The 27,518-nt window shown below is 35.9% G+C and overlaps 2 protein-coding genes across 2 annotated transcripts; both read right to left on the bottom strand.

Annotated features, from left to right (window-relative positions):
* Window positions 1-9,621: 9,621 nt before the first annotated feature.
* LOC306639223 (olfactory receptor 10AG1-like) lies at window positions 9,622-10,572 on the bottom strand (the record flags this gene model as incomplete). Its single annotated transcript, XM_079102617.1, has 1 exon — window positions 9,622-10,572. The coding sequence occupies exon 1, from the start codon at window positions 10,564-10,566 to the stop codon at window positions 9,622-9,624; it is 945 nt and encodes a 314-aa protein (XP_078958743.1). The 5' UTR covers window positions 10,567-10,572.
* Window positions 10,573-25,017: 14,445 nt separating this feature from the next.
* On the bottom strand, window positions 25,018-25,965 carry LOC306639229 (olfactory receptor 10AG1-like; the record flags this gene model as incomplete). The annotated part of the gene is made up of 1 exon (XM_079102625.1): window positions 25,018-25,965. Exon 1 carries the CDS (start codon window positions 25,957-25,959, stop codon window positions 25,018-25,020), a length of 942 nt encoding a protein of 313 aa, XP_078958751.1. The 5' UTR covers window positions 25,960-25,965.
* Between the last annotated feature and the right edge of the window lie 1,553 nt (window positions 25,966-27,518).

The raw sequence follows: 27,518 nt of genomic DNA, 5'->3' as shown, positions 1-27,518 counted from the left end.
GGCTAAGGAAATGAACAGACACTTCACAGAAGATGTACAAGCAATCAATAAACATATGAAAAAATGTTCAACATCTCTAGTAATAAGAGAAATGCAAATCAAAACCACCCTAAGATTCCATCTCACCCCAATTAGAATGGCGATTATCAAAAATACAAGCAACAGGTGTTGGCGAGGATGTGGGGAGAAAGGTACACTCATACATTGCTGGTGGGGCTGCAAATTAGTGCAGCCACTCTGGAAAGCAGTATGGAGATCCCTTAGAAAACTTGGAATGGACCCTCCATTTGACCCAGCTATCCCACTCCTTGGCCTATACCCAAAGGATCTAAAATCAGCATACTACAGAGATACAGCCACATCAATGTTCATAGCTGCTCAATTCACAATAGCCAGACTATGGAACCAACCTAGATGCCCTTCAATTGACGAGTGGATAAAGAAACTGTGTTATATATACACAATGGAATATTACTCAGCCATAAAGAATGACAAAATTATGGCATTTGCAGGCAAATGGATGAAATTGGAGAATATCATGCTAAGTGAGATAAGCCAATCTCAAAAAGACAAGGGACGAATGATATCGCTAATAAGTGGAGGATGACACATAATGGGGGGGAGGGAAGGGTTAGTGTTAGGGTTAGAGTTAGGGTTAGGGAGGGGGGCAAGTATGGAGGAAGAAAGTACTCTATAGAGGGTGAAGAGGGGTGGGAGGGGTGGGGGGAAGGGGAAAAAATAACAGAATGAATCAAACAACATTATTGTATGTGGATTTATGATTACACAAATGGTATGCCTTTGCGCCATGTACAAACAGAGAGGCAACATGTATCCCATTTGTTTACAATAAAATTAAAAAAAAAAAAAAAAAAGAGTGTTGGATCCTTGATCTAGCAGTGTGGACTGCACAGCTGCTGGTTCTTCCAACTCTCCAACTACAGACAGCCATTGTAGAATATCCAGCTTCTGGTCCTGCAAGCCAATCTAATAAATCTCCTTTATATAATCATACTTCCTGTTGATTCTGTTCCTCTAGAGAACACTACCTAATACAGTATGAAATAGATTTGAAAGGAATTCAACAAAAATAACTGAGACATAAAGTAGATTTGACAAAAAGTATTTATCCTAACTTTTATGAAAGACCAAGTTTAAGAACAAGGCCCCCTACACACTCAGGAGGGTCCAGAGAGTCAAGGAACAAACCATTCATTCTTTATGCAATATCAACTTGTGAAGTGAGGAAATACAAATTAAATTCCAACACATTTTTTTTTTATTTCCTATAACGTATCTTCCAATCACAGGAACATGTATCAGCATTGGGTACATTTTCTCACTCAAGATGTGTAAGCACAATCTATTAGCTGACAAATAAATTACTGTGAGCAATGAGTGATTCAGAGGAAGTGAGTCTTGTAAGCCTGATCAATTTAAAATAAAGTGGGTAGAGTGCAGAGACATCAGGTACTGCATACCATAATGGAAACCAGCCTCAACAAAAGAGTCTAAGCAATTTACTAAGAAACCAAAGAGCCACAACAACCATTCCTGGAGGAAACTAGACTTCACAATGGCTATAATATATTTATGGATTGTTTTGTTTTAATCAAAGTTTATGGTATGAGAAAAGAAATAGGGAAGTGTGAAATGTACACAGAAGAAGAAAAAATAAAACAGCAAGACACAGAGAGAAGACAGGGTGGGTAGTGCAAACCTGAGTGACCAGAGCTCCCTGGTCACTCTAGCCCTTCTTCCTGGGCTGAGGTCTTTCCCAGGTGTAATGGATGGAGTACCGTCAACTCTGCTTGTTTCTGCCTGAGCTTGCTTAAAGTGCTGAGGTTTTCACTGGAAAGGGCAAGAAAGGAGACTTTAGGACACAGACCACCCAGTATCCCATCCTAGAACAAGGGTGCCACTCTGATTAAGTGCGATTTATGTCTCTGTCATTAGTTCTTGTTTAGTAGTGATGAAGTTCCAGGGGTGCAGGGAGAGGTGGGTTAGAGGCATGTGTGAGGGGAAGGAAGGCCTTGGAGTTTACTATGTTCTGCATGAGGAAAATAGTACTATTATTATTGTTATTATTGGGGAGTAAACTCAGATATTCTGCACAATTTAACTATATTCTCAATTTTTTTCATTTTTCATTTTGAGAAAGGCTATTTCTTAGTTGCCTACTCTGGCCTAAACCTTGCCATTCTCCTACCTCAGTCTCCCAAGCAACTGAAATTTATAAGCATGTATTATCTTATTCAACTGATTTAATTAGGTAGGGAACATGGAGAATCCAAAGACTGTGGCGGGCGAAACCCGGGGCCCAGGCTTACGCCAAGTGCATCTAAAGATGGCGACTGGCAGAGACAAAGACATCCTGATTATGCCTGGAGAACGGCAGGAAGCATTTACAATTGGCTGCATGATAATCAGTTCAGCCGCCTAGCGTGTGGACAGATATACTTTACATGTATGCTTGAGCGAGTGATCGCTTAACCTTTAACTGGATTGGATGGACATATCTGGTTACAATTGCTTATGCATGAGACTGCTTATATATTGAGGGTGTTATTTGAATAAAGCGGAAGCTGCTTCATGAACCTCTGAAGTGTACATGTCTTTGTCCTGCTGGTCAGGCCGTAAGAGAAGCGGCTGCAGAGCCACTTGGAGCAACTGGTCTAAGAAGCCGCGGTTTTCCGTGAAAGACTATGTTTATTGTCAAACACAATGGTGATTCTCATTGAACAGCTATTATTTCCCATTAAAATTATAAAAAATATGGTTACATAGTTCTAAAGTGAATATATCAATATGCAGAGTAGAAGGCAAACAGAAGTTTAATGGCACAACAGAAAGAAATGGCCAAGAAGAGCTTTCTTTTTTTTTTTTTTTTTTTTTTTGGGGTGCTGGGGATCGAACCCAGGGCCTGTGCTGGCAAGGCAAGCACTCTACCGACTGAGCTATCTCCCCAGCCCCGAGAAGAGCCTTCTTAAGATTAGTTAATCCTGTGGTCCATTCTCTACTTAAGTCATGATACTGCATTGAGTTTTTATTTTAATTATTTGACTGCCAGTGAAGTTGGAGATCCACATCTAAGAAGTGTCCATGGATATCTGAATAATAAGAAGAGAGCTAACAGATCTGCATTCAACGGTGTTTGAATTTGTGAAAATCACATCACTGAGCTGACTTCTTTGTCATGACTAGCCTACTTGAGTTCAAACATGCCCAGAGATGTGAGTGCAATGCTTTGCACATAGAGTAACTCCTTTCTTTTTCTAAATGTTCCCAGTGTTGAGAAGTGTTTAATATAGAAGTAGAATCATAATTTGCAGACAGACACATAAAAACCAGTTGCGAAATACTGTAGAAACAACCTAAGTTGATTCCCTCTTTTACAGTAAAGGACCAGAGTTCTACAAAGGAAGATTCACTTATTAAGTACCACAGTGATTTAGAGTGGCATTGAGCAGGGAGATAAAAGTTGCTGTATCTGGTGGAAATATAGACATATAGACATTCTAATCAATGTGCCTACACAGCCTATCACTGGTATCTATCTTTCCTTTCCATGTTACTCTTATACCCATGTAACATAACAATGACACTTTTTTTCTGTTTAGGGGTTTCAGTAACAAAGATAAAGGAAGGTGTCAAGATATAGATTTACTATAATATTAACCAACTAAATGCAGTCACCAGTGATAATGTAATTGATAAATATTTCCTCATAAGTCATTAGTATGAGAAGGATGTGATTTACAGGTACTAACAGCAGAAGAGAATAAGTATTAAGTAAGTAGGTTAGAATTGAACAAAACCTATTGATGTTACACTGACAATTTTGTAGATTTCCAACACAGAAGAGCTATTTTAGAACATAATGCCACATTGTTTTTCATGTTTAATACTGAGAATCTCCTAAAATATTCCCAATAATTTCATTCTCTCTCAAAACTTCAGGAAGAGAGCAGTAGGGATAGAATTAATAAAATCAATAAATTCTGATTTTTAACATTCAGTTACATAATTTTGGAATATTCGTCTCTATACTTCAGTGCCACTAGATCTGATACCATATTTAATAGGTAGGTTAAATATATATTTAGATCCCATAATACATTGGGGTCATATTGGAGGGAAACTGGATAATTAGATGACATGTTATGACACCTATATTAGCAGTGATCTATAACTGACCTCTTGTGCTTATACTTTTTATTTATCACTTTATTTTTGTTCATGTATTTTGTTCTAATTTGTGCATGTGACAGTAGATGCATTTATACATTCTGATAGATCATACATAAATGGAATGTAATCTATCATTTTCCTGATTGTAGAAGTTGTAGGATCACATGGGTCATGCAGACATACATGTACATGAGGTAATAATGTCCATTTCACTCTCCTAACCTTCCTACACCCATATCCCTTCCCCTCCCTTCACTCCCCACTACATAATATAAGGTAACTGTATTCTTCCCTATCTCCCTCCCCTTATTATGAATTAGTATCTTCATATCAGAAGAAATATTCTGTCTTTAGCTTTTGGGGTTTGGCATACTTCACTTAGCATGATATTCTTCAACTCCATCCATTTACTAGCAAATGAATGAAATTATGGCATTTGTGCTGTACTGTTAATGTTCAATGTTTGTAACTATGCTGATGCTTATGAGAAACAATTCTGAAAGTTAAAAGTAAAAAATGTATGATAGAATGCTAAGTGAAATAAGCAAATACCAAAAAACCAAAGGCCAAATGTTTTTCTCTGATAAATGGATGATGATACAAAATGGTGGGGGGGTGGTAAGAGAAGAATGTAGGAACTTTGGTTTGTGTAGAGGGAAAAGAGGGAGGGAGAGGGCAGGGGAAGGAAAGATAATGAAATGAGACAGACATCATTACCCTATGTCCATGTAGGATTTCAAGAATGGTGTGTCTACATTGCATACAGCCAGAGAAATGAGAAGTTGTACCCCATTTGTGTACAAAGAATCAAAATGCAGCCTGTAAAATAAAATTAATTTTTTAAAAAAAATGTATGATACAGGTGGAAACCTTTAAATCCTTTATCCAAAGCAAGAACACCACATAGGTTTCTTCCATTCAGATATTATCTATAATATCTGAATATTATAGGACTTTCCCCTATTTATAGTATTGTGATTTTTTTTTAAGTTAGAATCCTCCAAAAGATAACAGTTATTTGGAGATTGATTCAAAGTAATTCAAACAGTATAAAATGATGTGTTTCCATTTAAATCATATAAAAAAAATCTAATGCAATTTAAAAAGTGTTAGTGTCACCAATACTGAGTATGATCTGTCTTTTGGAGACATACAAGGGTGAGAATGATGGAGGCTCCTACAGCATTTGGAATCAGCAGGTGCTTGGTGAGAAGGGGAAAGTTTCATTGACAAGTCCCTTCTAGCAGAGATCCTGAATGATGGCAAAACATCATAGTTAGCAAACACAGTTTCTGAATATCAGCTGAATGACTCTGATATACATTGTACATATAGTTCTACTAAAATTAAGATTGGAGTACCAGGTATCATTTATGGAACTCCAATATTTTTATAAGCTTACTTATTTTGACAGCATAAGACCAGTTACTGATGTCTCCCTCTGTGTGTATGAACTTAAGGAGAGATTTTCTTTCTCTTTCATTCTATGTAGTCATAGAGATTCATCTCTGGACCATATGTATACTGAGAAGCATACCCAGACCAGAGAGTTATGTTAAAAAAGCTATATTACATATAATAAATATATTCATCATATGGAAACAGGTGAGTCCTTCTAATCAATAAACAAGACAAAATACACTGAAAATAAAGACAGTTCATTCATTGTGCCTGACAATCAAGGACTTTAAAATAACTACGACAACATTTTAAATGATTTCAAAGTAGATAAATAGTTTAAAGCTAGATCAACAATGATAAAGAGATGAAGGAATTCACCAAGGAATTGGATCTATTCCATATAATAAAATGTAATTGAGAACTGCAGGATCCAGCATGAGCATATCCTAAAATGCCCTTGTTGTCACACCAGTTGTCAGAACACAATCAGATTATTTATATATATACATAAATACACTCCATTTTGGCATCCATATGTATTAATAATAAGGCCTGTATTTTTATAGGACATTTTCTATGTTATTGTAATTCTGGTAAATCCCAAGATCTGTAGGATGTGTTGGTGAGTTGCAGAACCAGAAGAGCAAGTGGTTTAGTTCTGATATAAATCCAGAGACCTCAGAACCTGAAGAGGAGATACTGCAGTTCTATTGAAAGTTAAGCAGACTTGAGACCCAGGAGAAGCTCATGCCTCAGTTCTAATCCAAAGACAGAAGGAAGCTGATGCTCTCATTTGAAAAAGTCAGGCAGGCAGCGCCCTCTCTTCCTCAGGGGGGCTCAGACCCTGAGTGAGATATGGCCTATTTTAGTCAACTTTTCACTGCTGTGACTAAATGATCTGAGCAGTACAATTATAGAAGAGGAAAGTTTATTTGAAGGTTCACTGTTTCAGAGGTCTTAGTCCATAGAAAGTTAGCTCCATTCCTTAGGGCTCTTGGTGAGGCAGATCATCATGGCAGAACAATGTGACAGAGGGAAACAGCTCACATCATCAGATAGCAGAGACAGAGAAAGAGAGACAGAGAGACAGACAGACAGAGAGAGAGAGAGAGAGAGACTCCACTCTTCAGATACAAAATATGTACCCCAAAGCCACATTCCAATTCCAATTTCCTCCAGCCACATCCTACCACTTCAATTAATCCCAGGGATTAATTCACTGATTAGGTTAAGACTTTGACAACCCAAATCATTTATTCTCTGAACCTTCCTGCGTTGTCTCACATGTGAGCTTTTGGGGGACACCTCATATCCAAACCATAACACCCTCCTTCCAGTGACAAGATAAGTTTTCCCATTTCAGGAGATGTGTTTATGGAAGACATCCATCTTTCCTCCTCTTTCTCTTTTAAGGGGTCATGTTATTAGATTGATCTGACCTGAATAATCTCAGAATTTAAAACTCTTACTAACCAGTGCAAGATTCCTTTGCCATGTGATGCAGTATATTCAGATGTTCCAGGGATTAGGATGTGGATGTGGACATCTCTGGGGATCCTTGCCATGTCTATCAAAATATCTCAGTGAATAAGAGAACTAATTTTTACATTCTTTGTTTGAATGGATCCATAACTCACAAATTTTTCACTGATGCATCACATAACTTTCAATCCAAAAGTATTATTTGTTAAGTCATCTAAGATGCAAACTCTACTGTGTCCATGTTAATTGACGGTTTTTATAATTAATTGTCCATTAATTTCAAATTAATTGAAATAATTTGAGAATATTTAATATTTTAAAAGCAAAACGAATCGGAATTACTAAAGGTAATTTCAATGTGTAAACAAGCAGACTTGCTTGTACACATAAATAATATTGTGGAATATCCATTTCTACAAAAATAGAATTGTATGGTTAACTCAATGAATTAAAATATAAACTATATAACTAATGATTCCTTTAAGAATTGTATCTTAGAGGAATTATACCATTTCAGTGTTTTCCCAATAAAACACTAAATATTTCAATCTTAGGAGAATCATTATACTTTCTAATAATCCTCTGTGTTAATAAGAACATTCATACTGTCAGTATTTAACTAATCTTAATTGTTATAAAATGTACTTAGATGACATTTAACTACTATGCTGAGAATGTGAAGCATGGAACTCAATTATCTGAACTCCTGGGAACTCCTTGGTGCCAAAGTCATTGTGATTCCTGCTTTGATAAATTTCAGGAAAGAAACAACTACTACAAGCATTTCTGTTATAATCTTCACCTTTATCAACAGTCACATCAGCATGGTCTTGCTCATGCACTTTATACTAAATTCCAGATTCAATATAAAGCACTAAATTGTAAACAATAGATGCATACATATTTTCAGGAATATAATATACAAATGAATAAATGTAAATTTAATTACAAATGTGAAGGATGCATATAGGTTGAGAAAGGAGAACTGTTGTATTTCCAGGAGAGGAGCAGACAGGTTCATGCATTGTGTGTACTATCACACTTAAAGTTATAGGATAGAATGATTCTCAGATGCAAATACACCGAAACACATGCAAAAAAAAAAAAAAAAACTTATTTGAAAATGTGGTAGAGGATGGGCAGTCATTTCTGATTCTGTTGCTTAGTGCTTCTTTCATCAATGTGGGCACACAGATTTAGTAATTTTAAACACTATAGAATTGGTTAAAATCATGAAAGAAGAGGTGAGATAATGTAGTGCAGCTGTGTAGATTTCACATATTCCTAAAAATAGCTTCCAACACTTCCTTGCAAATTTTCATTCATGACTATTTCATAAAATAGGAATAGGTTTAGGACTGACCTGTTGGAGTGTAGTAAAGAAAGAGATGAGAGGTGGGAATGTGGCTCAGGGTAGTGGACAGATCAAGTATATATAACATCCTGGGTTCAGTTCCCAGCACCACCACCCACACACATACAACACACACAAAAAAAACAAAACAAAATAAAACAAAGGTGGAGGAAGAAAAAGTGTTTATGCAAAATATCTTGGGACCATGACACCAAAGGAGGAAAACATATGAGCAAAAGAAGCCAGTTTCAAAAGGCAGTAGTGTTGTGTTATATCATGCTCTCATGACAAGTTATTAGGATGAAAGAATAAGACCTGTACACCATGCTCTCATGACAAGTTATTAGGATGAAAGAATAAGACCTGTACACATGTAAGATTCTTTTTTCTATTTACATTATAATTTTTAGTATTGGTGATTGAACACAATGATAGTTTACAACTGAGTTATGATCCTGGTGTTGGTCTATATTATTTATTTATTTATTGCTAATTTTGAGATAGAGTCTTGCTAACTTGCTGAGTGTCTTGCTAAGCTGCAGATGCAAGCTCAAGCTTGAAATCATCATACCTCAGCTACCTGATTTTCTGGGATTACAGGTATACACCACTTCACCTGGCCCATATAACTATTCCTTGGTTATTATAAAGTAAGTATTCCACTGTGGCACATAGTTATCTCAATGTTTATTGGTAGCAAAAAAAAAAAAAAGTGTAGATTTTAACAGAACTCTGTGGTAAGCCAAAGTAACATTCATATATCCATTCACTAATTTTTGTAGTTCATGAACAGACACTCGTTATACAACTACTTTTGGTAATGATGGCCCATGTACAGTATAATAAAGAAGAATTTCACCCGATAGAGGTATAAACATTTAAGTAAATTTCAATCTTTCTTTAAAGTGTAAGACCTAACATTTTTAATTTTGGTTATATATTTATAGGGAAAATGTGATGCACTTTAACATTTTATGTAGGAAAAAATATTTTTTTAGGTGGAATGAGAAAAATAGATAAATTTACCTATATAAATATGTGAAGAATGTCAATTCAAAGGCTACCATTTAAATACGCAAAAATTATATCATAAACTTGAAGGCGTCATGCTCTCAAAAGGAGAATGAAGAGAATTAAAATGTTTCTAATAACTGTGATTATAATATAAAGCAATCTGAAGTAAACTCATAACACTATGTTTTAAGCCATAATCTTCTGAGTGCAGCAACCACATCCTGGTTCCTGAGAGTGTAGATCACAGGATTGAACATGGGAGTCACTATGGTGTAGAACAGAGAGAGCAGTTTGTCAGTTCCTGCAGAATGGCTGGATGTGGGCCTGAAGTAGGTAATGGAAGCTGATCCAAAAAATAAAACCACAACCAGCAGGTGGGAGGAGCAGGTGGAGAATGCCTTAGCGCGTCCTTGGGCTGTGGGCAACCTCAGAATGGTGCCAATGATCTTGCTGTAAGAGGCCAGTATCATCACAAAAGGGACCAGAGCAACTAACATCACTACTATATAGATAGACATCTCTTGCAGAGAGGTGTCCCCACAGGCTAGCTTGAGAATGGGGTGTGTGTCACAGAAGAAGTGGTTGATTTGGTTAGAATGACAGAAATGCAGAGAGAATATCTGCCATGTCTCACCTACCTGGACTGGCATTCCCCCAAGCCAGGCGCCAGCTGCCAGTTGATGGCACTTCTTTGGGTTCATGACTAGGGGATAGTGCAGAGGTCTGCAGATGGCCACATAGCGGTCATAGGACATCACAGCCAGGAGGAAGCATTCTGCAGTTCCCAATACAAGGAAGAAGCACATTTGGGTGGCACAACTCAGTAGGGAAATTTTTCTTTTCTGAGTCCAAAGGCTGAACAGAATTCTGGGGAGAGTGACTGAAACATAGCAGATTTCCAGAATAGAAAAGTTTGCCAGGAAAAAATACATGGGTTTGTGCAGTGCAGGGTCAAGCCTGGTTATTATGACTATGAGGCTGTTCCCAATGAGGACAACCATGTAAATGATGGAGAACAGCCCAGACAGAAATCCCTGGAGGTTTGGAATTTCAGAAAAACCCAACAGGACAAACTGCACCACTGTGGAGACATTGTCTTCTGCTTCTACCTCTGCAAGCTTCATCTGTAGGAAAGAGTTCACCAGAAGTACAAATCATTTCACTGTCTTGGGCTTTTGCATTCACATATGTAATGCAGAGAATGGTGAACCTTCTAATTTCTCTGTTTAGTAAAGGAACAAAATTATTACTCCCAGGTGCTCAAGATTATATTTAAACATTTTTTTTTTATTTTAAATAAATGCACCCATGTGAAAAATTTTATTAAATATAGCAATGATTACATTGTTCAGTTGCCTTGTCTTTTGAGGGGAGACAGGTCTTAAAACTATTTTCTGATACTATCAATTGAGAATAAATTTAATTTTTAAATAAATATTTTGTCCAACTTCTAAAATTGTTCTTAGAAATGAATAAAGATAATTTTTGTTGTCATGTTCTATCTGTAGTATTTCCATTCTCCAGTTCAAATTTGATTTTCTATATTTCTTGGTTACTTTATTATTAAGAAATAATAATAAACTCCCCAATATATATTATAGAAATTAACTTGTATCCTATATTTTTATTTATATATAAGGTCTATAAAGTGGTAGTTTATAAATATTATTGTGATTTTATAGTGTTGAGGAAAGGAAATCTTAGTGTCCTTATTGACTGGGAAATTTAAACAGGGGAAAATATTCACATGTTTATCTGTGTTCCAGAAAGTAATTCATACTAGGATATGCACACTTAATTTACATATTTATTTTGTGAAAAAAGTAGAAATTTCAACTCCTCTCTGGGATCATCTTAAATCACTCCTTTGCACACTCTGCTGTATGTTGCTAGCATTATCATTTCCATTAAGTCTATTCCCTTATGTGTGGTAGTGCATTCATGTGTGCGATTATATTGGAGTATGATTGTTTGCACTTCCTATGTTCTGTCCTTATTTCTAGTCTTAGATTATAAATTTCTTACAATTGTCTACACATTTTATGTGCATTGGAATACATAATTCTTTAATAAATTTTGACTTGCTTATCTAGTTGACAAGTTGCATGTAAGTCACATTGACTGCTTCATTGGATGAGTCCCACAGGTGTTAGACTGGTCCTTAGACAAAATGCAGACCTTCAGCTCTGGATTGAGTATGCTAAACACATATGTTTTGGTCCACATGATAGTGATTGGAGCGAGGTTGAGTGGGAATATTTTTAGTCTCACTTACTCTTACAAAAGTCGCATTTTTTTCTCATTGTTTTGAGGAGGCCCTAGATAACATTCATCTCGTGTGTTAAGACATATGAAAGATATAAGAGACTAAATTACTGCATAGGGGAGTTACATTCTTAATCATGTGCAAAGACTGGTTAAGTGTGGACAGTTACCAGATTTCAACTTCAAAAATGCATAGACAAAGTATGAAAGTAGCAATGGAGTGCATGAATCTTCAGCTTCCAAAGAATTTTTTGTGACTCAGAGGAGCAAATTTAAATATACATTAATTTTACCATCATTTATAATATTTTCATCAAAATATTAAAGTAAATATTGAAAGTCTATTTATCTATACAAATATATGTATGTATATAGATCATATATATATATGTACAGTCTGCAAAAATTATGTCTCTTAAATTTTTATTTATTTAAATTTTTTGCACTGCTAGAGATTGAATCTGGGACCTTGCACTTGGAAGGCAAACACTTTAACACTGAGCCACATCCTCAGCCCAGATTCTTCATGTTTTACTTTGGACACTGTAAAGATAGTAAGTTGATCTCACCAAAGCAAGAGTAGAGTGGTGGTGGTTAAGAGAGTTGGGGAGACTGGGGCCTGGAGGGATGGGATGAGGTTGGTTCATGTGTACTAAGTCCAACTTACTTGCATTAGGAGGTTTGGCATGCCATTGAAAGGAGGGTGTCTATAGATAACAAAATTATATTGCTATTTAAAATAAAATAAAAATCATTTAAAGGTTTTCACCATAAAGGACTGATAGATTATTTGGGGAGAGAAGTTTACCCTGATTTGATCCTGACACAAGTGTATATGTATGAAAAAATTTGAATGTACAATTATGTGAATTATATACAAATAAAAAGAAGGAAGAAAAAAATAGATGGATCCCCATATAGAAAATAGCTGTAATTGAGTTTTTAATGATAATTAGTAATCAGTCTCTAATAATGACATTTCAAAGATAGGATTTCAGTTTGAACTATCCAAGAAGTGATTCACTATACTATCCAGCATATTAATTATATATTTTTTCATTTACTCATTTCAAATTCAGTCCAGAGACTGATAAGGGACAATGATCAAAATAACAAGCATATACCTTTCATAATGCCAGGATAAAATGCAACCCCCGTTTCAATAATACCTGTTACCTATCTTCTTTGTAATAGTATAAAATTCTTTTTTTATAATAATACCCCCAGACTCATTACAGATAAATCACATCTTTTACACATAGTAACACCTTAAATATTCACATATAAAATGTTGATAATAAAGAATATCATGATATTCATTAAGATATGAGCGCGATTCATTTCAGAAGTGCTTTACATTTTGATCTCCTTGGATCATACAAGTATTAAAGTCAGAAAAGTACATTCATGTGAATCAGTTTCTCTAAATAAAGAAATACATTTTTCAAAATTTCATATATTTTAATGTTAAATGTACAGACACATAAAATTAATTTGTGATAGACAACAGTATTGATTTTTATCCAGTTTTGATTAAGGTCAAATACAATGCTTACCTTCATTGAATGATTGAGAAGTAAGAGCAAAATGAGAAAGAAACTTATTTCTCATGTCAGGAAACTTATTTTATTTGAAGTAGAGTCTAACTGCTTTCTCAGATACAGTCCACTGTCAGAACTACTGATGCTCTTTAAGTAGTAAATATTCCCTGCTGTAGGGTTCAACTCCTTTCCCAAGGAGCCTTCTAATTGAACTAAACCATTCTGTTGCCAATCAAGGAGTTTGCTACAACAACCAAAAACCTATCTGGCCATATATTTCTTCATAAACTCTCCTGCTTTTTGTTCTTTCTTTTTTTTCATTATTTTTTGTAATCACTAAGAAAGCTGAGCCTCAAAAACATGAAAACATCAGAGTGCATAAGCACTTTACTTAACATAAAAACTTAGATATCTTTAAAAAGATGATGTGAATCTACATCACGCACAACCATAGAAACGAAATGATGTACCCCATTTGTGTACAATGAACCAAAATGCAGTCTGTAAAAAATAAAAAAAGAAATTAAAAAAAAAGATATAATTATGCAATGTCTTGAGCTGGAAAATTTTTCTGTCACTGAAAATTGAGATGATTGAGTTATGGGTCTAATCAGACCCTTATGTTATCTTGAACATGAGTCTTCCCTCACCACATTCACCCTGGGCAGGCAGGTCACATGCCCTAGGTTACACCTGGGGAGACATGGGGAAAAGTTATCTTACCTATTTCTTTCTGTGCAAAAGGTATGCAGAATTTCCTTGTGAAACTCCTTATGTAAAATTTAGCCACAAGACAAGAACCTGGAAGAGAAACTACAAAATATAATTTCCAACTGATCTGCCATGAGACAAGTGGGACACTGTATGTTCAGAACCTGAACTTCATTGTTGAAATCTCAAATTCCAAGCAGTGACTTCCTGAAGTTCACAGTAAAGGACCAGCTTACATTCATGCATGCTTCTCTCATGTAATAACATGATAGAAATCTTGTAACACCCAGAGAAACCAACCCAATTGGATGAATAATCACAAAATCTGAATGAGAATAATATTTGGTATAGCTATGGCAAATGGGAATGGAGTTACACATGTTTAAAGACTGATAGAGGGACAAACTTGGTTTAGAAGGATTATACCTATGTACAGAAATACCACTAGTCAAAAGTCAAATACTTATTCAACAATTTTTTAAATTTATTTTTATTGTAAACAAATGGGATACATCTTGTTTCTCTGTACATGAAGTAGAGGCATACCATTTGTGTAACATTTACATAGGGTAATGGTGTGTTTGATTCGTTCTGTTATTTTTTTCAACATTTTGAATTTTGTCATCTTGAAATTTATTTTATCTTAAATCTAGCTATCAGAACGCCTTTGTAGCAATATCTCATTTGGGGTTTAATGATATTGGACATCACCTATGTGATTATTTGGTATCTATATACCACATGTACAATACATGTGAAGCTATCATGTCCACTTGTTTCTTTTCAAGCAGTTATCATGTTTTTTTTTCATATTCTCCTTAGAGTTCCTTTGCTAGATAAGTGACTTGCAAATACTTTCCCCTGTGTGCATTTTCATGATCTTAACAAAGGCAATCCAACAGCAAACAATTTCAGTTTTAATACACGCTATTTTAAAAATGTTGTTTTCTATGCATTGTGCCGTAGACATCATACTAGAGAACTCTTGCATAGTCCAAATCATAAAGATTTAACTCTGTGTTTTCTTCTACTAATTATATAGATTTTAGATTTTACATTTAATCTATTATTAATTTTCATTCATTTTTTTCATAAAGGTAAATATTCACATTGATTTTTTTTGCTCATGTTTGCGTGTGGGTGGATATTCTACTCTTCCAAATGATGTATTTAAAAATCACCCTCTGTTCAACTGAAAGCATTTCCACAATTGTCAATGTTAGTTACCCACATTTCCTCAATGGATTAGTGAAAAATCAGAAAATGATAAAGCTAGACAAAATTGTCAACTGAATTCATGTTTCTAAAGTCTTAGAAATTATCATAGGCCTACAGTGAATTGTGAAGTGTTTCAGAAAATGAAACTGACCTTCATAAGACCATTTAAAATCAGTACATTTTTACACTGTGACTGTACCTGCCATCTATTCTCAGCTACTTTGATAAGGACGTCTACTGTGGCTGTGTATGCCAAAAATATTGGCTCTCTGTTATCATTAACGGAAGACGTTCGTGTTACTTTGAGCTGACTATAAATTTTTTTTTCCAAAATTATTGCTAAATAGGGTAACAACTGTATTGTCAAGTAATACTATAAAACACAATGTTACAGCGATATCTTTTTTTATAACATGTTTAATGGTTAATTTGAATGGTCAATGTGATTGGATTAAGAGACACTGATGATTACGAGGCTTCTGGGTGTGTCTTGTCTAGGAATAACTGAAATGTGGGATATGAACTGAAGTGAGACCCTCCCTAAGTGTGGGCAGCACCACCAATAGGATGTAAGTTTGGATGGAATAAAAGTTGGAAGAACAAGGTAGCAGATGCAGATGCAAGTTAGACTCTTCTTGAATAGGTTCTTAACTTCTGATTCAAAGCTCTGAGGATATCAGACTCTTGCTTCTTCACTTTTCCAAAGTGCACTCTGCCAGAGATTCTCTAGGTAGTTTCCAAAAGCCTTGGTCTTGGACTAGGGTAATCCAAGAGGCTGTGCAGTCCAAGAGGCAGAGGTCCGAAACAAGAAGGATCAAGAGTGTTGGATCCTTGATCTAGCAGTGTGGACTGCACAGCTGCTGGTTCTTCCAACTCTCCAGCTGCAGACAGCCATTGTAGAATATCCAGCTTCTGGTCCTGCAAGCCAAACTAATAAATCTCCTTTATATAATCATACTTCCTGTTGATTCTGTTCCTCTAGAGAACACTGCCTAATACAGTATGAAATAGATTTGAAAGGAATTCAACAAAAATAACTGAGACATAAAGTAGATTTGACAAAAAGTATTTATCCTAACTTTTATGAAAGACCAAGTTTAAGAACAAGGCCCCCTACACACTCAGGAGGGTCCAGAGAGTCAAGGAACAAACCATTCATTCTTTATGCAATATCAACTTGTGAAGTGAGGAAATACAAATTAAATTCCAACACATAATTTTTTATTTCCTATAATGTATCTTCCAATCACAGGAACATGTATCAGCATTGGGTACATTTTCTCACTCAAGATGTGTAAGCACAATCTATTAGCTGACAAATAAATTACTGTGAGCAATGAGTGATTCAGAGGAAGTGAGTCTTGTAAGCCTGATCAATTTAAAATAAAGTGGGTAGAGTGCAGAGACATCAGGTACTGCACACCATAATGGAAACCAGCCTCAACAAAAGAGTCTAAGCAATTTACTAAGAAACCAAAGAGCCACAACAACCATCCCTGGAGGAAACTAGACTTCACAATGGCTGTAATATATTTATGGATTGTTTTGTTTTAATCAAAGTTTATGGTATGAGAAAAGAAATAGGGAAGTGTGAAATGTAGACAGAAGAAGAAAAAATAAAACAGCAAGACACAGAGAGAAGACAGGGTGGGTAGTGCAAACCTGAGTGACCAGCGCTCCCTGATCACTCTAGCCCTTCTTCCTGGGCTGAATCTTTCCCAGGTGTAATGGATGGAGTACCATGAACTCTGCTTGTTTCTGCCTGAGCTTGCTTAAAGTGCTGAGGTTTTCACTGGAAAGGGCAAGAAAGGAGACTGGAGCACACAGACCACTCAGTGTCCCATCCTAGAACAAGGTATCACTGGAAAAGTGGAACCTTTGTCCTTGTCATCAGCTCTTGTTTAGTAGTGCTCAAGTTTCAGTAGTGCAGGGACAGGTAGGGGAGAAGCATGTGTGAGGGGAAGGAAGGCCTTGGAGTTTACTATGCTCTGCCTGAGAAAACTGGCATTTATTATTATTATTATTATTATTATTATTATTATTATTATTATTGGTTTTGGGGATTAAACCCAGAAATTCTTGACAATTGAACTATGTCCTCAATTTTTTTTTTTATTTTTCATTTTGAGAAAAGCTATTTCTCACTTTCCTATTCTGGCCTAAACCTTACCACTCTCGTACCTCAGTCTCTCAAGCTGCTGAGATTCACAAGCATGTACCATTGAAGCCAGAATTGGGGATAGGCAGTTAGTATACAAATAGGGGATAGGATCAAATCAAGGAAATGGAGGCCATGAAAGCCATCTGCCTCTGGAAGTTGGAGACTGCCCCTGGGAGAATGGAATTTCAAGGATCTGGAGCCCAGTGATTACCAAACTTACTAGCTCTTGTCGGGGACTACAGGCAAGGAACTGCTAATTAATGGCCCCTGGGCCCTTACTTGGCTGAATCACTTTGGTCCTCCTCCTGCCATCTGCTGCTCACCTTTTTTGCTATGTCAAGGGCAACTCCTAGACCTCATCAAAGAGGCAGGAAGGAGAGAGAAAAGGGATATAGAACTGGAGAACAAAAGAGACCCTAACCTATAAAAGATGTAGGGTGTGCTCACTTCTTGGATTTCTAGATCATCAGCCATGTCCAAATTCTCCCTCCCAGAAGATGTCTGTGTTATTAACTTTGAATAAAATCTGATTAATATGCTTGCCTTGGCATGATTCTCTAATCTTTAAACTTCAACATTTGAGGAAGCAGAACTCATCACTGGTAAACAGTGGTATCACCATCTCATCTACCTGATTTAATTTGTTAGAGAACATGGATAATTCAAAGACTAAGTTTATTGCCAAACACAATGGTGATCTCATTGAACACCAATTATTTTCCATTAAAATTATAAGAATATGGTTTTATAGTAGCAAAGAGAAAATATCAATATGCAAAACAGAAGGCAATCAGAAATTTAATAGCACAACAGAAAGAAATGGCCAAGAAGCGCCTTCCTAAAATCAGTTAGCCCTGTGATCAATTTTCTAGTTGAGTCATGATACTGTATTGAGTTTTAAATTTTAATTATTTGAACAACAGTAAAGTTGGAGATCCACATCTAAGAAGTGTCTGTGAATTCTGAATAATAAGATTAGAACTAACAGATCTTGGTTTAAAGGTGTTTATCTTTGTGAAATTCACATCATCTAGCTGATCTCTGTATCATGTCTACCCTACTTGAGCTCAGACCTTCCCAGAGATGTACGTGGAATTCTCTGCACATAAAATACCTCATTTCTTTTTCTCAGTATTGGAACATGTTTTACATAGAAGTAGAATCATAATTCATAGACAGACACATTAAAAATCAATTGCAAAAGACTATAGAAACAACCTAGGTTGATTCCTTCTTTTAAAGAAAAGGGCCAAAGATATACAAAAGAAGATTCACTCATTAAGTACCACAGTGATTTTGAGTGGCATTGAGCGCACCCCTCATAGTATGCTTTCAGAGAGATAGATAATAGTTGTCCTGGGAGATAAAAAATTGCTGTATCTAATGGAAATAAAAAGACTTTTACTGAGTCAGTGAGCATTATTCGTGTTGAATTCTCATCAATGTGCCTACAGAGCCTATCACTGGTATCTATCTTTCCTTTTCATGTTACATTTATACCCAAATGTACCATTACAATGTTATTTTTTCTGTTCTGGGGTTTTACTAACAAAGATAAAGGAAGGGGTCAAGATATAAGAGATTTACTATAATATTTACCAACTAAATGCAGGCACTGATGATCGTGTATTTGGTAGATAATATTTTCTCATAAGTCATTGGTGAATGTATGAGAAGGATGTGATTTAGTGGTACTGAGAGTAGAGAATGATAAGTATTTAAGTAAGTAGGTTAGGATTGAACAAAACCTATTGATGATACATGGACATTTTTGTAGATTTCTAAGACAGAAGAGCTATTTTAGAACATAATGCCAGGTTGTTTTCTTATGTTTCACCTTGAGAATCTCCTAAAATACTCCCAATAATTTTGATTCTTTCTGAAAATTTCAGGAAGAGAGCAGTAGGGGTAGAATTAATAAAATCAGTAAATTCTGGTTTTGAACTTTCAGTTATATAATTTTGAATATTCATCTCTATAGTTCACTGCAAGTAAATCTGATAACAGATTGAACAGATACATGTTATATATGTATTTAGATACTGTAATACATTGGGGTTATATTGGAGCGAAACTGGATAATTAGATGACATGTTATGATGCCTAGATTAGCAGTGATCCATTATTGCCCTCTTGGGCTTGTACTTTTAATGCTTCCATGTTTGTGACTAAGCTGCTGTTTAGAACTAACAATTCCAACAGAGTTTAGATTAAAGACTGTATGATACAGGTGGAAACCTTTAAATCCTTTATCCAAAGTAAGAGCACCACAGAGGTTTCTTCCATTCAGATATTATCTAACATAAGACAGTGTCCCATAAATGCCCCTTGAAAAGCAGGGGGACTTCTTGGACTCACATTCCATTCAGTAACATTTTCACACAGAAACCCTTTCTAATGGACTAGAAAACCTAAGCTGTTCATTAGCATGTGGCTTCTGCAGTTGTACTAGACAAATGTGAGCACCTTCAAGTCATAAGAGGTCGTTCTCATGTATATTTCTTATGAACCATTTTAATCTACACTCTACCAATGGCAGCAAATATATCATTGTGTTTCTGTATGGAATAAATAAGAACATTACTCTACATATCTCCACCTGTTTGTCTATCTATCCCTTTGATATGTCTTTGAGAAGCTGAAAATAGTAGGAAAGAGCGAAATTTATTTTCACAAGAGTTAGTTTTAATTTTCCCATTACTTTTATTTGTCTCAGATTGTGATGAAAGCTTTGCTGTAATATTATATTGACTATGATTTATGCAACGTGTATTATATCCAATAAAATATTCCAGGTGATTTACATGGAACTCATGTAACTGTGGCAAAATTGAACTAACATCATTGTGGTATTGTAGGTGAGAGAGTTGAGGCACAGAGGTTTGAGAGCCAGGGTGTGGTGGGAACAGGATTGGAACCCTCCATGCTGACCCCAAAGCCTTATGACAGTCTGCCTTTCCACGAGCTAGACTCTTCATATTAACCCCACGATTTCAATTGGGGCATGCAGACTCAGGGTGACATTAGTAAGTCATTCGGCTACTACTGCACGTGTACAGATCCACCCAGGTGTGGCCTTAAGAATAACCAAGAGGGAGGTCAAAATATCATGGTGTGGCCACTGTGAGACTGAATTGCAGGAGTCCCTGAAGGCAGGAAGTAGGGTCATGTGCTTACTGGAATGGAGGCCGTGTTGCCTTGAGAACTTAACATTGGTCATTCCTTCTGAATGTCTGATGATTCTACTGTGAGAACTGGGAAAGGGAAGAGAAGAGGCAGGAAGGTAGAGGTAGGGGAAGAGAGTAATGCCTGGCTTACTTTAAATGGAATTAGCAAAAGGGTCTTCCCAGTCAGAACATATTATCAGTGGATAGAAAACACAGCAGCTGTACCTGAAAAAGTGACATAATGTGGATTACTGTAAAGATACACTACTGAGTGTCAGTATGTTCCTCATATGTGGGCACAGAACAGCTTTTTCTGCCTACAGATACATAACAGCTGAACTTTTAATCAATATTGTGTCCAATTGTCATAGAACTGTTTACCAAGAAATGACACATTTTCCAGTTGCCTGGGTGGGTTACTTTACCAATAAAACCAAGGACATTTACATGAATTTTTATATCATTGTGAGTGACTAAATAAAGATTTATTTATAAGGATGACTAGAGAATAATTAAGGGTCATCATTCTATTTTTTTCTGAAAACAGATTGTCAACCATAATAAAAATATTGTCAGTGATAATTTGAATGAAGATGTTGCACTATTTATAGTATTGTGTTTTTTTAAAGTTAGAATCCTACAAAAAATAACAGTTATTTGGAAGTTGCTTCAAAGTAGTTTAAACAGTTTGAAAATGTATTGGTTTCCATTTAAATTGGTTGATACTTGACAGAAGAAGATATATAAGTGATCAACAAATATAGGAAAAAATACCCAACATCTCTAGTAATTAGAGAAATGCAAATTAAAACCACCCATTCTAACTCCAATTAGAATGGCTACTATCAAGAACAAAAGCAATAATAGATGTTGGCATGTATGTGGAGATAAAGGCACACTTATACATTGCTGGTGTAGTTGCAAATTGGTGCAGCCACTCTGGAAAGCAGTATGGAGATTCTTCAAACAACTTGGAATAGACCCACCATTTGACCCAGCTATCCCAGTTTATAACCAAAAGACTTAAAATCAGCATACTACAGTGATGCAGCCACATCAATATTCTTAGCTGCTGGATTCACAGTAGCTAGATTGTGGAGCCAACTAGACGCCCTTCAACTGATGAATGAATAAAGGAACTGTGGTATATATACATAATGGAATATTACTTAGCCATAAAGAAGACTAAAATTATGGCATTTGTAGGTAAATGGATGGAGTTGAAAAATAGCATGCTAAGTGAAATAAGTAAAGCCTAAAAAACCAAAGGCCCAAAGTTTTCTCTGATAAGTGGGTGATGATACAAAATGTGGGTGGGGGGCGATTGTGGTGATGGAGTGGGGCAAGAGAAGAATGGAGGAACTTTGGATGGTGTGGAGGGAAATGAGGCATGGGTGGGGGAAAGAAATATAGTGCCTGAGACAGACAGTATTACCCTGTGTATATGTATGATTACATGAATGGTGTGAATCTACATTGTGTACAACCCTAGAAATGAAAAGTTGTACCCATTTTGTGTAGAATGAATCAAAATGCAGTCTGTAAAAATAAAAATTTTAAAATAAATAAATTATATAAAAAATCTCATGCAAAAAAGTGTTACTGTTTCCAACAGGAATATGATATGTGTTTTGGAGACATAGAAGGGTGAGTGTGATGGAGGCTCCCTATAGCACTTGGAATCAGCAGGTGCTTGGTGAGAAGGGGCAGGTTCAGAGACAAGCACCTTCTGCCAGAGATCCTGAATGATGGCAAAACCACATAGTTAGCAAAGCCAGGTTCTCAAGATCAACTGAATGATGCAGACATATGTTGTACACATAGCTGCACTAAAACAATGAGATTGAAGTGCCAGTTGTCATTCATGGAACTCCAATATTGTATAAACTCACTGATTTTGATAGCATAAGACCAGTTACTGATGTCTCCTCTATGTATATGAACTTAGGGAGAGCTTCCCTTTCTCTTTGTTTCTGTGTAGTGATAGAGATCCTTCTGTGGATCATATGGACCATATGCATGCTAGGAAAGTTGTCTAATACTGAGAAACATACCCAGACCAGAGTGTTATATTAAAAAAGCTATATTATATACAATAAATAAACTCATCATATGGAAACAAATGAGTCATTTTGATCAATGAACAAGACAATATGCACTGAATATAAACACACATCATTCCTTGTGCATGACAATCAAGGACTTTAAAATCACTACAATAATATTTTAAATGATTTTTAAAAATAGATAAATGATTTAAAATTAGATAAACAATGATGAAAAGATAAGGAATTCACCAAGGAATTGGAATCCATGCAAACTAATAAAATGTAATTGAGAACCACAGTATCCAGCATGAGCAAATATGAAAGGCTTTATCGTCACACCCCTTGTCAGAACACAGAGAATCAGGCTTTTTATCTACATACACAAGTACACTACATGTTGTAAGTTATATATATTAATAATAAGAACTGCATTTTTATAGAATATTTTCTATGTTATAAATCCCAATATCTGCAGAGTGTGTTGATGAATTTGAAAACTAGAGGAGCAAATGGTTTAATTCTGATATATATCCGAAGACCTCAGGTCCTAAAGAGCAGACACTGCAGTTCTATTGAAAGTTAAGCAGACTTGAGACCCAGGAGAAGCTCATGCCTCAGTTCTATCCAAAGACAGAAGGAAGCTGATGCTCTAGTTTGAAAACAGTTAGGCAGGCAGAGTTCTCTCTTCTTCATGGGAGGGGGCGGTGGGGGGCTCAGACCCTAAGCACTCCACCTTCCTTTCAGTGACTGGATAAGGTCTCCCACATTAAGAGGCAAGTTTCTTGAAACATCGCATCTTTCCTTCTCTTTCTCTTTTAAGGGGTTATGTTATTAGACTGGGCTGACCTGAATAATCTCCCTTTCTCAGGATTTAAAACCTTACTAACCAGTGCAAGTTCCCTTTGCCATGTGATGCAGCATATTCAGATGTTCCAGGATTAGGATGTGGACATCGCTGGGGATCCTTGTCCTGTCAATCAAAATAACTCAGTGAAATAGGAGGAATAATTTTTACATTTTTTGTTTGAGTGGATCCATAACTGACATACATTATTCACTGATGCAGCACATGACATTTAATCTCAAGATAGTATTGTTTAAGTTACTTAAAACAGAAACTCTATTCATGCTGATTAATGGGTTGTGCATATTACCATCAAAGATTATCTTACCAAGAGAATAGTCAATATCTTAAAAACTGAACTAAATGCATTATTAAAGTTAATTTCAGTTTTAAACAAGTAGGTCTACTTGTGTTAGTAACTAATATTCTGTAATATCCACTTCTCAAAAACAGCATTATATTGTTATCTCAATTAATTTAAATATAAAATACATATCTAGTGATTCCTCTAAAAATTGTATTTAAATACAGCCACAATTTTAATGTTTTCCCAATAAAACTTTTTAAATATTTTTATCTTAGGTGAATCATTATACCTTTAATAATCTTGAATGTTAATAATAACAAGCATATTGTCAGTATTTAAGTGTGTTAATCGTTTTAAAATGTAGTTAGATGACATTTAACCACTCAACACTTTGCTGTGAATGTGAAGTATGCAACTCACTTATCTGAACTTCTGGGAAGTGCTTGGTGCCAGCGTATTGTGATTCCTGCTTTGCCAAATTTCAGAAAAGAAACAACTACCACAAGCATTTATATTATAATATTTAGTATTGGTGATTGAATGCAGTGGTAACTGTACCACTGTACCAACTGAACTATGATCCTGGACCTTTGTCTTTATTCATTTAATTTAAAAAATTTTTTGAGACAGGATCTTGCTAACTTGCTGAGTATCTTGCTAAGTTGCAGATGCAAGCTCTCTCTTGAAATCATCCTGCCTCAGCTACCTGATTTTCTACAATAGCAGGTATGTACCACTTCACCTGGCCCATGTAACTATTCCTTGGTTATTACAAAGTAATATTCCACTATGGTGCATAGTTATCCCAATGTTTATTGATGGTGAAAAATGTACAGATTTTGACAGAACTGTGTGTAAGCCAAAGTAACATTCACTTATCCATTAACTCATTTTAGTATTTCATGAACACAGACCCATTATACAACTACCTTTGCTAATGCTGTCCCACCTGTAATATAATGAAGAATTTCAACCTATACAGGTATACACATTTAAGTTAATTTCAATCTTCTTTAAATTTAAAATGTAAGACCTGACATTTTTAGTTCTGGTCATATATTTATAGGGAAAATGTGATGCACTTTAACATTTTATGTAGGACAAATCATTTTCTTTAGGTGGAATGACAAAAATAGATAAATTTCCCTATATAAATATGTGAAAAAAGTAAATTCCAGGCTACAATTTAAATATTAAAAAAATTACATCATAAACTTGAAGGTATCATGCTATCCAAGAAAAATAAAAAGATTCGAAATGCTTCATGATAACTCTGATAATAAGATGAAACAACCTGAAGTAAACTCAAAACACTATGTTTTAAGCAATAATCTTCTGAGTGCAGCAAGCACATCCTGGTTTCTGAGGCTGTAGATCACAGGATTAAACATGGGAGTCACTATGGTGTAGAACAGAGAGAGCAGTTTGTCAGTTCCTGCAGAATGGTTGGATGTGGGCCTGAAGTAGGTAATGGAAGCTGATCCAAAAAATAAAACCACAACCAGCAGGTGGGAGGAGCATGTGGAGAAAGCCTTAGCCTGTCCTTGTGCTGTGGGCAACCTCATAATGGTGCCAATGATCTTGCTATAAGAGGCCAGTATCAACACAAAAGGGACGGCAGCAACCAACACCACAACCACGTAGACAGACATCTCATGCACTGAAGTGTCACCATAGGCTAGCTTAAGAATGGAAGGTATGTCACAGAAGAAGTGGTTGATTTGGTTAGAATGACAGAAATGCAGAGAGAATATCTGCCATGTCTGCCCTACCTGGACTGGCATTCCCCCAAGCCAGGCACCAGCTGCCAGTTGATGGCACTTCTTTGGGTTCATGACTAGAGGATAGTGCAGAGGTTTGCAGATAGCCACATAGGAGTCATAGGACATCACAGCCAGGAGGAAGGATTCCATAGTCCCCAATACAAGGGAGAAGCACAATTGGGTAGGACAGCCCACTAAGGAGATGCTCCTATCCAGAGTCCAAAGGGTGGCCAGCATCCTGGGGAGAGTGACTGAAACATAACAGATTTCCAGAATAGAAAAATTTGCCAGGAAAAAATACATGGGTTTGTGCAGTGCAGGGTCAAGCCTGATTATTATGCCTTTGAGGCTGTTCCCAATGAGAACCACGTATATGATGGAGAACAGCCCAGACAGAAACCCCTGGAGGCTTGGAAGTTCAGAAAATCCCAGCAGGACAAACTGCACCACTGTGGAGACATTGTCTTCTGCTTCTACCTCTTCAAGCTTCATCTGTGGGAAAGAGTTCACCAGAAGTAGGAGTCATTTCACTGTCTTGGGCTTTTGCATTCACATGTATAATGCAGTGAATGGTAATTTCTATGTTAAATAATTCTGATTTCTCCTTTTAATAAGGGAACAAGAAGTATTACTTCCACATCTTAAGATTATAGTTAAGCAGTTTTTTTTTTCATTTGAAATAAATGCACCCATGTGAAAAATTGTATTAAATTAATCAATGATTGCATTGTTCAAGTTTACTTGTCTTTAAGGGGCAGACAGTCTCAAATCTATTTTCTGCTAGTATTAATTGAAAATTAATTTGATTTTTTAAAATATATTTTGTCCATCTTCTGAAATTGTTCTTAGATATGAATAAAGATTATTCCTATAGTTGTGCTTTTTCTGTAGTATTTCCATTGTGCAGTTCAAATTTGATTTTCTGTATTTTTTGGTAAATTTATTATAAAAAAAAATAAAAATAAACTCCCCATTATATATTATGAAAATTAATTTTGGATCTTTTATATATATATATATATATATATATATATAAGGGCTATAAAATGTGCCGGGGTGCAGCCCTAGCAGGAGTCCATGGGTTCCACACTGGTAATGGGGCGCGGGGAGACAGCATTGGCTATGGATGGAGAATGAAAGACACAGACTCTAGTTCTGGTGCAATCATTCCCACTTTATTCTGGGGAAGGTTGGGTTTATATACATTTTTCTTCAGGCTTTGATGCCAGGCTTGTGACTAATAAAATCAAAGAAGTTTCCAAAGCATAGGCAGAAATTGTTTTTACCAAAAGATTATGAGAAAACAGTAACCTTACAGATTATCCTTACTTAATCACCAGGGCTTGCCATTGATAAAATAAGCTGGTCCATATCTAGTAGCTACTGTGGGAGGTGCTTTGTGCTTAGAACTTGGGGAAACATTGTTATCTATAAGTTTCTGTGCCCCAACAGTTTCTGGCTCTGCCAATGCAGTGTTTGATTTTTAACATAATAGAAACTTTCTTCTGTACTGAGGTTAACATCACAGGATTTCAACATGTGCTTTGTCTCCATGATGTTTTTCTGGAAATTTGTAGGATTATTCCCATCACCTCTAGCAAGATCCCCAGACTGAAGTGAGTAATATATTATTAGGAAAACTCCACAGAATAACATCCAAGCTAGGGAGGCCCACATCTGGCATGCAATTCTTTTAGGATGAGTCTTTGCAATCATCCTTCAGTGGAACTCTGTCAAGCACTGTAAGGAGAGCCAGGCGCCCCCGCAAATATGGTAGTTTATAAATTTTAATGTAATTTTATAGTTTGAAAATGGAAATTTTAATGTCCCTATTGTCTGGAAATTTCAACAGGGAAAAGTATTCACATGTATATCTGTGTTCCAGAAAGCAATTCTTACTAAGATATGCATGCTTAATTTACATATTTACTGTATGAAAAAAGTAGCAATTTCATCTCCTCTCTGGGATCATCTTAAATCACTCATGTGCACATTATGCTGTGTTTTGCTGATATCATCATCTCCATTAAATCTATTCCCTTATGTGTGGG

Source organism: Sciurus vulgaris (assembly GCF_902686455.1).
Source record: "Sciurus vulgaris genome assembly, chromosome: 11".
Classification (NCBI taxonomy): Eukaryota; Metazoa; Chordata; class Mammalia; order Rodentia; family Sciuridae; genus Sciurus; species Sciurus vulgaris.
This window is presented reverse-complemented; position numbering and strand designations above follow the sequence as displayed.